The 15938-nt window shown below is 45.7% G+C and overlaps 1 protein-coding gene across 5 annotated transcripts in view; it reads left to right on the top strand.

Moving 5' to 3' along the window:
* Positions 1 to 15938, top strand: part of NFATC2 (nuclear factor of activated T cells 2) — a 155692-nt gene that overhangs the window by 67955 nt on the left and 71799 nt on the right. For all 5 annotated transcript variants that reach the window (XM_053574545.1, XM_053574547.1, XM_053574542.1 and 2 more), the window contains exons 4-5: positions 12017 to 12219; positions 13061 to 13233. In XM_053574545.1, coding sequence (XP_053430520.1) covers positions 12017 to 12219; positions 13061 to 13233 — 376 coding nt within the window. The remainder of the gene's footprint in view (positions 1 to 12016; positions 12220 to 13060; positions 13234 to 15938) is intronic.

The following is a 15938-nucleotide window of genomic DNA, read 5'->3' as shown; positions in this document are numbered from 1 at the left end:
GTACACATCACGTCTGCCTTCTCTCTCTTTTTTTTTCCCCCTTGTGGCAAAAGTGACTCAGTTTTTGGTCTGGATCCAGAGAGACCTGCAGAGCCTTCAGCCTGGGGGAGGGGGTGTAATTTGATTGGGAATAACTCACCTTTTTCATGCCTTAGCCAGCCCAGCCTGCTGTCTTGCATTTCCTAAGTCCTGATTTTTTGCCACTCCAGCATCTGGGGGAGGGTTTTTCCCCCCTCTTTTGGCTATAGTGAGGGAAGAGGGGCTAGAGCTTAAGCCCCGTCCAGATATCCCTGTCTTTGGTGGAATATTAACATGAAACTGAACTGCAGTTCTCTTGGGATGGTCTATCAATGTGTTCTGAAAGCTGCCATCGGGGCTGGCACTCAGGATGCTCTTGCCCCCTGCATCCCTGGGGCATTTCCAGGCTGCTGCGCCAGGTACCCTAGCTACTGTCAGGGTCAGATGCTCGTGGGGGGTTTCTGGAAGCTTCCTTCAGTTCTCAGTGCCCTCCTTCTGGGGATTCAGTCCTCTCTCTATCCCCTGCTTCTTCAAGAGCCCAGGCCCCTGCAGACAGTAGATACCTTGTTCCTTAATATCAGGCCAGTGTCCCGAATGAGAAAATCTGGGGAAACGTTTTGGCGGGGTGCTTTCCCCTTGCCTGATGTTTGGGTGAACACAGATGGATATTGCTTGCTCCCTTTTCTCTCACTGTCTCAGCAAAGCTGCCAGGTCGCTGTCCTTTCTACTCAGTCTTGAGATTATACACTTCATTTTTCCAGCCCAAGTTTGTCTCCTCTTCTGACTTCCAGTGTAATTGGCCTGGTATAATATGTCTCTTTCACGGTGAGACACATGCCTGCAGACTGGCTCAAACGGTAGTGAATTTAGGCAGACTCTGAACGGTGGGGATTCTCTTCCAGACATGAATAAGCCTCCTTTCTCAGAGTCACTGGAGGATGAATCACCCGGCAATATGTTGATCCACAAAGGAACTGAGGACTGATCTATTCATTTATTTATTCAGCAAATATTTATTGAACACGTCCTAGATGCCAGGTACTGTTCAAGGTGCTGGGACGTAGTGATGAATGAGCTTACGTTTTAGTTGGGGCGGGAGGATACGACAGTGATGGTGGCGGAAGTTCTGCGTCAGCGGGGACACTCAGAGAAGGCCCTGCATTTAGGCTAAGACCTGAAGTCAAGGAGAACCGTCTATGGGAAGATAAGTGTTCTAAGCTGAGGGTATTGCATGTGCAAAGGCCCTGAGGTCTCAGGGCCAAACTCAGCCCATTTAGGGAGGGAGCTGCAAAGAGGCCCATGTGGCCAGACCAGAGTGGGGAGATGAGGTTAGTGATTTGGGCCAGGGCTGGATCATGCAGGGTTTTGGAGGCTGTGATGAAGAGTTCGGATTTTAATCTAACTGCACCTGAGGATTATTCCAGTTTAGAACCCAAAGACAACCTTTAAGATTATTTCTCCTGGCCAGGTGGCTCACACCTGAAATCCTAGCAGTCTGTGAGGCCAAGGCAGGAGGATCACTTTAGCTCAGGAGCTCAAGACCAGCCTGATCAAGAGTGAGACCCCGTGTCTAATAAAAATAGGAAAATTAGCCAGATGTTGTGGTGTGTGCCTGTAGTCCCATCTACCCCGGAGGCTGAGGCAGGAGGATTGTTTGAGACCAGGAGTTTGAGGTTGCTATGACCCATAGCACTCTCCAGGGTGAACAAAACAAAACAAAACATTATTTTTCCCAAGGGTTGCAACCAGAGAAAAAGAATTTCGTCTCCAAAAGCTGCCCAGCCATAGATGAGAGGATATGAATGGACGCTAACCTTTATTGAGTTGTTTGTCACTTGCTTTATGCATAACTCACTTGATCCTCCCAGCAGCCTGGTGAGGTATGTACTGTCATGGGCCCCATTTGCAGAGGTAGAAACTGAGGTGTAATCTGACTTCCCCACTATGACCAGCAGGTGCCAGGATGTTAACCCAGAGGGTTGGACCCCAGGACTCAGGCTCTTGGTCTCAGGCTCTTTGCAAGAGGACAGAAAGATGTGAAAAGTACTTTGTTTGTCATCTTAAGAAAAACGAAACACCCAACTCTATCCAAAGATGAACTGACCTATTTTAGGCTTGCATATTTCAATCCAGTACTTCCAGACCCATCTCCTATGACTCGGTCTCTCTGTGGCCCGAAGATGCAGTGGATCAGGATGGGATTGATGGTGGGTGCTGGTGGCTGGGTTGACATTTCTGCTAGGCAGACCAGAGCTGGAGGTTGAGAGTGGAAAGGGGTGGGTGAGAGCAGAGAAGGGAAAGTTAACATCTCTAGCCCCTGGGGGAGGGGGCAGAGTGATCGAAGCTTTTTACTCAAAGACCCCCGGGGGGCTGTGAGTAGAGGGGCTGGGGTGCAGCATTTGGTCCTGAATCCCATTAGGCTAATGTGCCTTTCCTCTGATCTCTCCACACTGGTTTCTAGGGCTTCCTCAGGGTTTCAAATGTGGACATGGTAATTGGAAACAAATCTAGCATGTTCCGGGCCATCAAGCCGCTCTTGAGCAAGCGTGCTTGCTATGCGGTAGATATGTCTGTTTTTAATTTCCAGTGATGTGAGAAATATAGAATGACTCGATTCTTAATTTAGAACACAGAGAGAGACGGACTGGATTGATTTGGGGGCCTGTCTAGAATGCCTAATTCTCTTTTTGTGGTGCTCTATGTAATTTCAAAATGCGCCACTGTCAGCTGGCTGACTGGTCACAGTGGTCTCCTGCCGGACTGGAGATACGTCTGGCCAGTCGGAACCCCACCGGCTCAGAAAGCAGACACAGGGCTCTCCCTTAACGTCTGTTTGCAAGAAGGAAGCCCGGGTCAGGTACCATTTGTCCAACCAGCTAAGATCTGCCCACGCCAAGCAAGACAGGCTCTGTGACACAACTGCCCAAGCTGGAGAGAAGTTGGTGTGGGTGGCATAATAGCTCTTTGTTATGAGAAATGGGAGGGTCTGGAGAGACTGCAGCTGCTCTGGCTCCTCCCAGGCAGCCCTGCTCGCAGGCCAGCCACCTGCGAGGTGCTCTCTGCACCAAGGCTGCCCAGTGAACAGGACGGATAGACAAGGCTCTGCCTGTCGGGGCTGACGGCCTAGTGGGCGAGACAGCAACCATCAAATCACTAGATCATGCAGTGTCAGCTGGTGGGAAGTGTCAGGTGGTGACACAACGTAAATCAGGGCGTGTGGCTGAAGAGTGAGAAGGGTGTGGGGCGCCCTATGGGGTGGGGTGGTCTGGGAAGGTCTCTCTGATGAGGGGGTCACCTGAGGGCAGGTGTGAATGAAGGGGGTGAGCCCCACGGGTATGGGGCAGAGTGTTCCAAGCAGAGGGCAAGTTAGGTGTGGAGACCCTGGGGTGGGCTCCTGCCTCATGGGTGCCCTGATCAGTTGAAGGCCACCATACCAACATGGCTGCCATGGGGATGGCAGGGCCAGGTCATATGGGATGTTCTGAATCACATTAAGGACTTTGGCTTTTTGATGCAAGTAAGATGTTTACTGCTGAGTGGATTTGAGCAGATGAACTGCAAGCTCTAAGTTACATTTCAAAGATCTTTCTAGATGCTGCATGAAGAGGACTATGGGTGGGCAAGGGTGGAAGCCAGAGACCAGACCTCTCACCTCCACCCTGACCTGGGCACTGGGGCAGAGGAGTTGGAAGGGGGCAAGGGTGACAGGCTGGAGTGGGATTTAGGGACAGAAGTGGAAGAACTTTGAGATGGACCCAATACAGGGTTGAGGCACAGGGAGGTATCAAGAATTAGGGTCTCTACTGAAGGGACTGATATGTGCTCTTGAGCTGGACATGAGATCCTCGTTGGCAGGACTGGGAGTCAAGTCCTGGACTAAGTGTGCCTGGACTCTGTGTGTGCACACGCGTGTGTATGTATGTGTATGTTGGGGGTCAGGGTCTGGGTGGCAGATATGTGCTGCAACTTTGGCATCCAGAAATAAATGTAGAATTAGGGATCCTTGTGCTATGGTAAAACTCCTCTCCCTGCATGCTTCGTGGCCATAGGGAATTGCCATACCCCCTCTCCCTGCACCCTCTGTCCCTCCCCCCGTGAGCTTTTCCCTTCCTTCAGAGAGAAATCTTTGAGGATGACAGCAATTTCCTAATATTCAAAATTCAACAAAAATGCTACTTAACATTGTTAATGTTTTATTTTGGTAAAATTCAAAACAGTTTGTTTGGCCAGTTGCCTCTTTGGAAATCAATCCCACATTTTGGATCCGAGTCGTCGTCCAGCTGAGAGTATTTAAAAAGCTCCAAGCAGAGTTGATAGGAGAGTCGTTTTCCAGGAAGTCCATTTGCAAGAGTTCTCACTGGTAGGATGGAAACACTAGGGCAGGGGCTGGGTGGCGAATGTGAGGCACTGGCTGGACCCTGAGAGTGGGTACCTCAAGTCCTGTGCCCTGGGCACCTCACTGGCCTTGGGCTCGTCTGAGCCCTTGGGAATGCCAGGCGGTCATTCGAGATTGCCTCATAAAACAGGATTTATTGACAAACGGAAATAGTCACTCTATTAGTAAGTGGAGACAATACATAAAATGGAACACCAGGTATGTTTATGTGCCTGGAGGAAAGCCTGAAAGGGTAGGTAATTTTAGTTAGAGGGAATAAGCTTTAATGATCTATTGCACAGAGTGGCAACTATCATAAATAATAATGCATGGTATCTTTCAAAATTTCTGAAAGAGTAACTATGAAATGTTTTTACCACCAAAAAAATGAAAAGTATGTGAAGTGATGGATTTGTTCATTAGCTGAGTCAATCATTCCACAATGTAAACACATATCAAGATATCACACATTATACCCCGTAAATATATAATATATACAGTTATTATTTGTCAACTAAAAATAAGAAAAAATAGGCTCAGCGCCTATAGCTCAGCCGCTAGGGTGCCAGCCACATACACCAGAGCTGGCGGGTTCGAACCCGGCCCGGGCCTGCCAAACAACAATGACAACTACAACCCAAAAATAGCCAGGCATTCTGGCGGACGCCTGTAGTCCCAGCTACTTGGGAGGCTGAGGCAAGAGAATTGCTTAAGCCCAGGAGTTGGAGGTTGCTGTGAGCCTTAATGCCATAGCACTCTACCCAGGGCAACATAGTAAGACTCTGTCTCAAACAAACAAACAAAAAAAAGGCTTGGTGTCCGTAGCACAGTGGTTATAGCGCTGGCCACATACACCAAGGGTGGCGAGTTCGAGCCTGGCCCAGGCAGTTGAATGACAATGACAACTGCAACAAAAAATAGCCAGGCGAGGATGGTACCTGTGGCTCAAAGGAGTAGGGCGCTGGCCCCATATGCCGGAGGTGGTGGGTTCAAACCCAGCCCTGGCCAAAAACTGCAAAAAAAAAAAAAATAGCCAGGCGTTGTGGCGGGTGCCTGTAGTCCCAGCTACTTGGGAGGCTGAGGCAAGAGAATCGCTTAAGCCCAAGAGTTGGAGGTTGTTGTAAGCTGTGACGCCATGGCATTCTACTGAGGATGACATAGTGAGACTCTGTCTCCAAAAAAAAAAAAGAAAGAAAGAAAGAAAAAATAAACAATAAAATGATTGTGAATGAAAAACAAAGGTTTAGAAGGCTATACCCTAAAATGCTTATTTTGCGGGGGGGAGGGGGGACAATCTGTTTAGAATTTATATTGTCTCTTTTTCTGATGAGGAATGAACTCTTATTAATTTATGATAAGAAAAAGGAAAAGCAAGAATTAACAATTATTGATGCCTTTTTATCTCTGTGTCAAATAGTTACATTGGGTGGGTAAGAGTGGGCAAGAGCTTGGATTTAGGGCTGGGGCTGGGCCTGATGACTTTCTCTGTGACATAGTGTGTCTGAGATGTACAGACCATGCTTGTTTGCCCTGGTACTTTTTGCTGAGCCGGTAGGGTGGACCTGCCTGTCTAAAAATGCAGAGCCCAGACTCACCGGGGACTTTGCCTCTTTCTCAATCAGAAGTCAGACACCAGACAGAAGCTGCAAGCAGGGCCAGTGGAGGCTGTCACGACCCAGTCACTTCTGAGCCGGAGGATGGCGAGCAGCTTACTTCACCTAGCTGAATCTTGGTTTTCTCATCTATAAAAAATGGATCAACACTGTTTTCCTCTGAGGACTGGGTGTCACTTAAATAAGCTGTGCTAGCAAATAATTGGAGTATCCTGTATAGAAAAATCTTCACTTAGTAAGGATGCAAAGTTTCCTTTGTGACAAGGTTAGATGTGTAGGGTAGATGTTAAATCGCAGATCACTTCATCTTCCTTAGATCTGATTTTCAAGTAGCTGAGCTGGCAAGGGGACAGAGTAGATGTCCCTAAGCCTGCAGTTTGCATATGGAAGTCACATCACGTTGCAGCCACAGCCCCCACCCCTACACACGCTGTGGACCCTCCCCACCTGTACGTGTGTATGCTAGAAACTTGCCTTCTTCCTGGAAACTTTTCAACCACCTGGGAAATTACAAGAAGCAGAAAATGTTCGCTGTCACCTTGGCTGCAGGAAGTAGAGCCTCCTGTGCTTTGGAGGTGGCTCGCCCTGGGCTTCTGCGTTGCAGCTGAGTGCCTGCTCTGCCTGGAGGCTGATGCTGCTTGCCTGGAGCCAGTGGGAAGACCTCAGCTTTGCAGAAGCCTAGGAAGGTCACACCAAAGCCTCCTGACCCAGGTTTCTCTAAAATGGGGATGGCAGGGAGTTTGAAACCTTGAGCACAGAGACTGTCAACTCAGGACATCAGGTTCTAGGCCAGGCACAGGGACTCATACCTGTAATCCTACCACTCTGGGAGGCCGAAGCAGGTGGATTGGCTGGACTCAGAAGTTCAAGACCAGCCTGAGCAACAGTGAGCCCCCATCTCTCCTAAAAACAGAAACACTGGCTAGGCATTGTGGTGGGCACCTGTAATCCCAGCTACTTGGGAGGCTGAGGCAAGGGGATTGCTTAACCCCAAGAGTTTGAGGTTGCTGTAAGCTGTGATGCCATAGCACTCCACCCAGAGTGACAGAGTGAGACTCTGTCTCAAAAAATAAAAAAATAAAGACATCAGATTCTGTTTGCAAAACTGAAGTCACTCAGTTTTTAGAGACACAAGTAAGAAAAAAGGTAGAGAAAACCTCTGGAGAGCTGGCAAGGAAGACTGTAGCAGAGTGAGCCGGCGGAACCCTCAGAGTTCTGGACACGCTGTCTACCTCCTGCAGAGGGGAAGGCCGGAGGGTGGATGGGGAGTGCTCTTTTCAGGCAAGATGGCGAGGTTTCTTTAGGTTTCTTTACCTGAGCCCTCCTCCTGCCAGCATGCCCCGCTGGGAACTCTGCAGCCCACACCCTCCGCCCTCTGAGAAGTCTGGAAGGAGCAGTGTCTGAGCTTGTTCACACAGGGGGCTGTTTTGGGTAATTTCTCACTTGGTGAATCTTTCACATGCATTCGTCCCCCTTCAGTTCAGTTCTGTAAAATCACCTCCCTGTTTTGATTTGTATCATCCTTTGCTGAAAAGGAAAGTTCTTGTTTTGTGGGTACCTACTGTGTGCTGTGCTCTGGTACCGGACAAAGGTCATCTTATTCAGTCTTTCGAAGGAGGCCTGGGGAGCAGTGGGGGAGGGTGATGTCCCTCTTTTATTCGAACATATGGAAACTCAGAAGAGAACAAATGCTTCAGAGCCTTACAGCTATTATGAAGCAGAGCTAGGATCGAAATTGAGATTACATCTGATCCAAAGTGAAAAACTATATTCCTTCTATATCACACCCCTTTCTGATGTTAACCTGCACAGGGCGGGTTCCATCTGCTCACATCGTGTGAGCCAGCCCAGCTCAAACACGGGCTGCTTTTGAATTCAGAGAGGCTGTTCTTGGCTTTTCTAAAGGAGATTTTTCCTCTTAAGAAACAACTGTTTTTGTTTGTTTTAGTTGCTGTTGGTTTCTTTCCCTGTTCCCTCAGCCCCCAAATCTCCCTCTGCCTTTCTTTGTCTCTCTCCTTACCTCCTCCGTCCTGATTAGCAAGAAGAATACTCTTCATCTTATAATGCAACTCTTGCTCCTATTTTTTTGAGAACCTGCACTTTCTGATCTGTAGTCCTAGGTCAGAGGGCAGCTGTGAATCCACCAGATAACAAGTTTGGGAGCGAAGGGATAGGCTTGGAGCCTGAGCATCCAGAGTTCGAATCCTGACTCTGCCCTGTATTTACCATGTTGACCGGGGCAAGTTGCCTGACCTTAGTAAACCTCAGTTTCCTCATACAAAATGCAGGCAATAACAGGCCCATCCTATGGAGTGTTGTTGTGGTACGTGTAAGTTTACTGTCTGGCCCGAGGGAGGCAGACACTGTTCGCCGCCACATTACTGTTGATGTGATTGCTCATTCAGCGAAGGTTCATTGACCATGCTTAACAAAATAAACAAGAGTCCTGCTACTGTGGAACTTGTATTCAGGTGGGGGAGAGAGGTACTAATAAAGAAACAATTACTGAAACAGGGGGTTTCAGGGTGATGAATTAAATATTCCAGTGGTGTGCTAGTCAATGGCTAACATCTAATTTTCCAGGAGGAAAAAAAGCACCGATTCATAGTATTTGTCAATATTTGTGGTGTAAATATTCTCACTATGGTTGGAAATAGACATGCCAAAGTGACCCAAGTGGTGTCAGCTGGCTCTTAAAATTCCTAAAAATTTAAGAATTGGTTCTTGCAAGGTCCAAAGAGCTGGCTTGAAAACGGGATGTATGTAAATAATATGGTTTGGGGAGGGGAGCGGAACCTGAGGATCTGAAAAACAAATGTACTAGTTAGTGGAAGGGTATGCCAGGTAGTGAAAATGGCTTGTGCAAAGGCCCTGGGGTCAGAAAGGGCTTGGTGTGTTCAGGGACTGGGAGGATGGGCTACTGTCAGAAGAAGCCTAACTGAGGGGCAGAAAAGGTAAGGGCTTGGCTTTTAGAAGCCAAGTAGCCCATAGTATGGAGTTTGGATTTCATTCTAAGGCACAGGAAGTTTTTACAGGGTTGTAGGCAGGACAATGTCTAGATCTGATTTGCATTTTTAAAAGATCATTGCGCTGTTTGGTGAAAGCCTAGCAAGACGCAAGCTGGGTCCTGCTGGGTGCCCCATGAGAGGCGATGATGGCTTTGGGTGGGTGTGCCAACCGGGAAGAAGACAGAAGTGGCTGGATTCGGATAGAGCTGTGGGGACGTGACAGATGTTATCTCCAGCTACTCCCTGGCTGTTTACCTTGAGTGCACCCAGCATGCGATTTCCGCTTTTCTGTCAGCAGAGGAGGAAGTAGCCTCAGACTCAGGCCATCAGGGCTCACTCTCCATCCTGCCTACTTTTCTTCTTGATATCGCCACCTGATAACTCCAGGAGAGGAGATGAGGAAATATATTTGTCTTGGGCCCAAGTGCAAAGCAAAAACAACAAAACCCAAATCTCTTCTCAATGCTGCCCCTCCTCCCCTGGGATTTTTGTCACTGAGAACTGCACCTGTTCTTCAGATAAGAGGCCACTAACCTGGATTTCCACCTTGTCCCAGGGCTGTGTCTTGGTGTATATCAGACACTAATGCAAATGTCTGGCAGGTTATGAAAAAGGTTATCTAGCTCTGTTCCACATCCAGCCTATCTGTGCAGTTTTTAGAAGGGCGAATGGGAACTCCATCTTTCGGGACCGGCAGTGTCCAATAGAACTTTTTATGGTGATGGAACTGGTTTATATCTGTGCTGCTCATTATGCTAGCCACTAGCCACATGTGGCTTATGAACACTTGGAATGTGGCTAGTGTGACCGTGATTAGTGCACATGTGTGGCTGGTGGCTCTTGCATTGGACAGCCAGCGCTGGACTACGCAGAATCATCTTTCCTTCTAGAGTCTTTCTTTGGTTTCTGGCAGGTGAATGGACAGCCTACTAAAGCAGTGGTTCTCAATCTTCCTAATGCTGCGGCTCTTTAACACAGTTCCTGTGGGTCGCGACCCACAGGTTGAAAACCGCTATACTAAAGTTTTGCAGAACTTTGGGATCTTAGTGGGTTGTCACTTGTCACAGCCTCCCTCAATTTGCAGGAAAGGAACAGAGGCACAGAAAAATGAAATGCTTTGCCTAGTGTTTCCCTGCTGGGGAGTGACAGAAATTCATCATCAGCTGAGTGCCCTTTTGTCTTTTATTATGTATATATTTTAAACCCATGTTAAATTTCATAAGTTCTCAGGAATACATTCTTCTTTTCATGTAGGGGTGCCCAATCTGTGGCCCATGGGCCGCATGCAGATTATTTGAGAACTCTTTTGCTTATCCGTGCTGCTACGTGTTGTGAAAAGAATGCATGGACTTTTTTTTGCTCATTAGCTCTCATTAGTGTTTATGTATTTAACATGTGGCCCAAGACAACTCTTACGAAAAGTGTGGTAGAAAAGAAAAAAGTTGGACACCCCTGGAAGTGTCCAACTTTCTCAATCTTGAGCACTTCCTCCATTCTTAGATGCACTCACGGTGTGGTCATTTGGGAGCACATCCTTTCATACCTTTTCCTATCTCATTTACATGTGTACCAATGGATGGTGGAAAACATTTCTGCATTGTTTCATTAAGTTGTGTCATGCTATATGTAGTTTAATACACATTTCTTTTCTAACAGTGTGTTCTAGGTTTTTCTGAGTCAGTTCATGGCCCTGTACTGTACTATTATTATTATTTTTTTAAACACTCTTCATGTTTCATAGCCTAGGCCACATTAGTCATCAGGCTATTGATTTAACTCATTGTTCATTATTACGTTTGTTTCAGCAAACGTTTTTGTATATACCTCCTGTACACACAGTGTTTCTCTTGAGGTGTTTACTGAGAAGTGGAATTACTGAGTCAGAGAGAGTATTGATTTATTTATGTATATTTTTATTGGAGCTTTAAAATAGTTCTACCACCTATCAGCTACATGGGCTTTTTCTCCTACAGTCTCCAAAATATTTAATGTCATCAAACATCTACCTGTGTGCCAATCTAATGGCTATCTTGTGGTTGTTTAATTTGCATTTTCTCTGTTTCCAAGTCAAATCGAACATCTGTTCTATGTTAATGGGCATTTGTTTTTCTGTGAACTTCCTGGTCAAATATCTTGCCCATTTTGTTTTTTCTGTTGGATGGCTTTTTAAATTCATTAGCAAATATGTGCTAGGATGTCTACTATGTGATAAACATTATTCTCGTTGCTAGGGGCTTTGTGGCAAATAAAATAAACACATTTTTCTGCCCCTCAAGGAGGTAACAGTTTAGTTTTAAGAAGAAGACCTGGACAAAAATGGATCAGGAAAATATATAGTATGTTAAATCAGATAAAAAGAAAGAGAAGGATATTGGGCAAACCTTTGGGAGTAGGACTCAATTTTAAGTAGGTGGGCCAGGAAATCTTGTCTTTTACTTAATCACTTTTAGACATTTTTTAATATAATGTATGTGCTAATCTTTTGCCTATTAATAGCTTGTGCCTATTTTCTTCCAGTTTTTAATTATCTTTCGACTTAGGTTATAATACTTTGGTCTCATTCCTTTCTTAAATTACAAAATCAAACATCGTTCATTGGAGTACAGTCACATAAAAAGTGGAAGTTCCTCTGATTTTCCCAGGTGACTATTGGCAAGAGCTCCGTTCCTGTCCTTTCAGGTTATTTTTTATTGTCATTGCAGTGCAATACTCCTTCCAACCCCAGTCATCATTTATGTGTAGTTTCTGGCTGTTTCTCCAAAAAGGCAATTCTTTGTTGTGGCTGCCTAATAGTCCATCTTGGAGGGGCATCACTGTCCTTTGTCTAAGCAGTCCCCTCTGGCTGGATAGCAAGGTTGCTTCCAATTCTACGTTCTTCCAGACAATGCACCAATCTCGTCCTCTTTCTACTGTTTAGAGGTCCTCTGATCCTTTTTTGTTGGTTGTACTCAAGCCGCTGTACCCTGAATGTTAATTATTTTGTTTTCTCCCCCCCACCCCAGCTCCATGGCTACATGGAAAATAAACCTTTGGGGCTTCAGATCTTCATTGGGACGGCTGATGAACGGATCCTTAAGCCACACGCCTTCTACCAGGTGCATCGGATCACAGGGAAAACTGTCACTACCACCAGCTACGAGAAGATCGTAGGCAACACCAAAGTCCTAGAGATTCCCCTGGAGCCAAAAAACAACATGAGGGCAACGTAAGGGCTCAGGGAATGAGGGAAGTGGGTCTTTATGGGGCAGTAACCAGGGTCAGGGATTTGGGACAGGGGACTCTACAGAGTTGATGGAAACAGTCATTGATGACAGTTCTCCGTCAGTGCTCAGCTGACTCAAAGTGATTTCTGCTTAAAGTATAATATGGGAAGATTTTCATGTGTCTTGAGAGCATGAGTTCTCAGGAATCTTTGAATTATGTTGCTTGGAAGGAAGTTAAATTTATTTAGGATGAAAAAATTGGTTTGACCTACGGAGTTACCAATACAGAGAGGTCTGAATGCATCAAGTTAATATGCACATACCTATGGCTAAAGTTTGGGAAACGTTGCACACCTGTTTTGGATTAAAAACCTTTTTTTAATGAGAAAATAAATTCAAATTTACAGCAAACTGCAAGAAGTGTACAAAGAACTCCTGAGTACTGTAATTACTTCAGGGCCCGTTTCTTAAGCACAAGGATGGACTCTTCCATAACTTGAATCCATTCAAGAGATTCAATGTTGATTCACTGCTCTTAGCTGCCAAATGGTCTAGAATCAGTATTCACTAGTTGTGTCGAGTTTTTCAGATGCTTTTGAGAACAGAACAGTTGGCATGAAAAATCTCCCCAGGGAAGTCATTTCCATTGGGGAATTTCTCTAATTATTTTAAATCCCCCCCGCCCCCATCTTGGTATAAACTCCTGGCTGAAATGCTTATGGGTGCTTTGTAATTAATCCCTGTGGCTGGCTGTAGGAATATTTTAAAGGAAGTTTTTGTATGTGATTTTTGCCTGCTTACGAAGATGGTGGGTTTCAAATGGGGTTCTTCAATTCCTGGCAGCATCGACTGTGCCGGGATCCTGAAGCTTCGCAATGCCGACATTGAGCTGCGGAAAGGCGAGACGGACATCGGAAGAAAGAACACTCGGGTGAGGCTGGTCTTCCGCGTGCACATCCCAGAGGCCAGTGGCAGGATCGTCTCCTTGCAGACGGCATCCAACCCCATTGAATGCTGTAAGTTGGGCTCCGGGGCAGGGTCCTTTAGGAAGCGAGCTTCCACCCTGGCCAGCAGGTATGTGCAGAACCTACAAGGATACACGTCGGCCTCAAAGAACCAAAGGGGCCAGAGACAGAACATATTCAAGGGTTTTCCTTCTGCATCTATTTCTTCTGGAGGGTCTTGTGGCCTCTCAGGAAATTAAATAATATAGCTTAGGTGTAGCCTACAGCTTTGTTTAGAAGATTCAAAACGTGTAAATATTATTCCAGTCTGAAAAAGGGTAGATGCATTTGGATTGAGTTCATTGTACAGCACATCCCGTTTTTCTTTTCTTCCTCTCTGCTTTCAATAAGAACAACAGTGTTAAGTGCCCAGCAAGCAATGACTCATTTAATATTCACAGCAGTCTTTGGCATTAGCTGCTCAGAATGCCCATTTTACAGATGACAAGAGAGAGACCTCAGGGAGTGAATAACTTGTGCATACAACTAGAATGGCAGGGCTGGGATTGGAAGCAGCTCTTGCACATAGGAGCCACGCCCATCCCAGCATCTGCAGCCCGGCCCTGTGTGTTCCCTGAGGTCTGTTTACGTGGCCAGCACCATGCCAGGTGCTTGGGATCCCCAGGTGAGCAAAGTGCTTTCTCTGTCCTCAACCGGCTTACCCTCTGGTGAGGATAAGGAGACCCAAACAGATGGTCGTAAAGTAGAAGATTTTCAAAGCTATATCAAGTGGGCGAAATCTGCCATTTGGAAAGATATTAGCTTATTTCTATCAGTTTCAAAAGAAGAGGGCTTAAGCTCATCCTTACATACTTCTTAGAAGTTTTGTTAGTTTTTGCAATTAGACGTGACAAAGCTTACTGTCTGCTCTGTGTTTCAGGGTTTAGAAATTACTTTAAAAAGCATGAAGAAAAAGAAACTAAACATTGTTCCAGAAACAAAAACTGCTTATATGATTTTTTTTTTTTTTAGTCACTTTCTTCTAAGAATATTTTGTCTTTTGTTGTTATAATCATGTTCTATACTATGTTGTTTTCAGGATTTTTTTTTTCCTTTTTATTGGACATTGTTCCATAACTGGGTGTCACAAAATCAATTTCCTACAGAGGCCAGGGAGGTTGTGAAAATGAATGAAGTGGGTTGGATGGCAGACATTAGGGAGTAGTGGGGCTTGGGGGTTAGGATGGCACATTTCTCAACTAAAGGGCTACCGTCACTCAATTACAGCCAACGTTTCCACATGGGAGGGTACACTCAGTGTAGCTGGTACGGTCTGACTTTTTAAAGGAGAAACCAAAACTCTCTCGATTAAAAAAAAGGCAACAAATTCAAAATATCCTGTAGGTCAGACAAGTCTGCCTGTGGCTTCTGTTAATCAGAGGTAATCTTAAGACACTGATAAGCAAAGGGAAAGCATGAATATTTTATGCAGAAAGCCCTTGGGGAGCACTTGGGGAAGGTTGGCCCTCAGCTTGAGAAGCCCACATGGAAAGAAGGGTGGGCCTTTCTTTGGGAGAGTAGCCAGAACGGGTCTTGGTTGGTCTTTGGAAACGAATGAAGAAGCCTTCTGATTTCTGCCAATCTCACGAGTGAAGGTGAAGGTCAGGCTGAAAGGATGCTGAGTTTGTACACTGATGTTAGAGGAGAGAAAGACCCAACAGCAGATAACAGGGGGAAACACGTGTTGAAAACACATTTTTGTAGAAATATCGGAATTTCCCTACTCTGTTCAGTGGACCCCACCCTGGACCCCCAAATGCTGGTCATAGTGGCTGCCCTGCCCCACTTTGGTTTTGAATATCTCAAGATATTTTGGGGAGGAGACTTGGGTTTCTTCCCCAGTGATTTAGGGGATTTTGAGCAGATTAGGTCTCCTCTTTCGGGCAAATGACATACTTTCTAGGATGGGGCTGTGGTTTGTTGCAAGGTGAGGGACAGGAGGCCTGAGCAGGGACGGTACACAGGAGCCCATGTTCCAGTCTGTCTTTGGGTTCCTCAAGACAAGTTATTTTAGTCGAGCTGAGATTTTAAGGATCATCACTGAACCACAGGTACTTCCAGCAAGATCTTCAGGGCATTAAGAAAGTTGTCTGAACCTTGGGAAAAAAATTTTTTTTTTTCCTTTTCTTTTCAAGGTTAATTCGCCTGCCTTGTTTTGACAGATAAAGAAACTGAGACTTTCTTGGAAGAGTGATTCACCCCTTTTTACTTAGTAAATAGCAAAGCTGGAGTCTCCAACTTTCTGGTTCTATGAAATACCTTCTTTTGGTTTCCATAACCCTTCCTTGCTTGCAATACCAAGCTGAGCTAGCAATTGGTTTCTCTGCCTCTCACCCATAATCTTCTGTCATTTGTATTTCTTTCTTTGTCCATTTCCCTAGACTAGTGCCTGTAAGTTTCATAAAGTTTTGATGACTTGACTTACTGTGTAATCTATGGGGAGATACTCAATAAATATTTATGGGCAATTTGTCAATTTCATGCATTGGCAAAGATGTGTAGAATAAATACAAATACTATTGACAAGGTAAAACTATTATAACTTGCACACGAACTTTGTGGACACCCTATATTTACTGAGTAATAATGACTTAGTGTGTCTCCATTGGGGAGAGTGGGTTGGTAAGAAAAACACTTAGTGGGCTGGTACTTATTTGCAAGGCTAACTTATTTACTTTGGAGGTGCCTGTACGTGGCATCTTAGGGATTAAGGGTAA

The sequence above is a fragment of the Nycticebus coucang genome, chromosome 21 (genome assembly GCF_027406575.1).
Source record: "Nycticebus coucang isolate mNycCou1 chromosome 21, mNycCou1.pri, whole genome shotgun sequence".
NCBI classification, from domain to species: Eukaryota; Metazoa; Chordata; class Mammalia; order Primates; family Lorisidae; genus Nycticebus; species Nycticebus coucang.
This window is presented reverse-complemented; position numbering and strand designations above follow the sequence as displayed.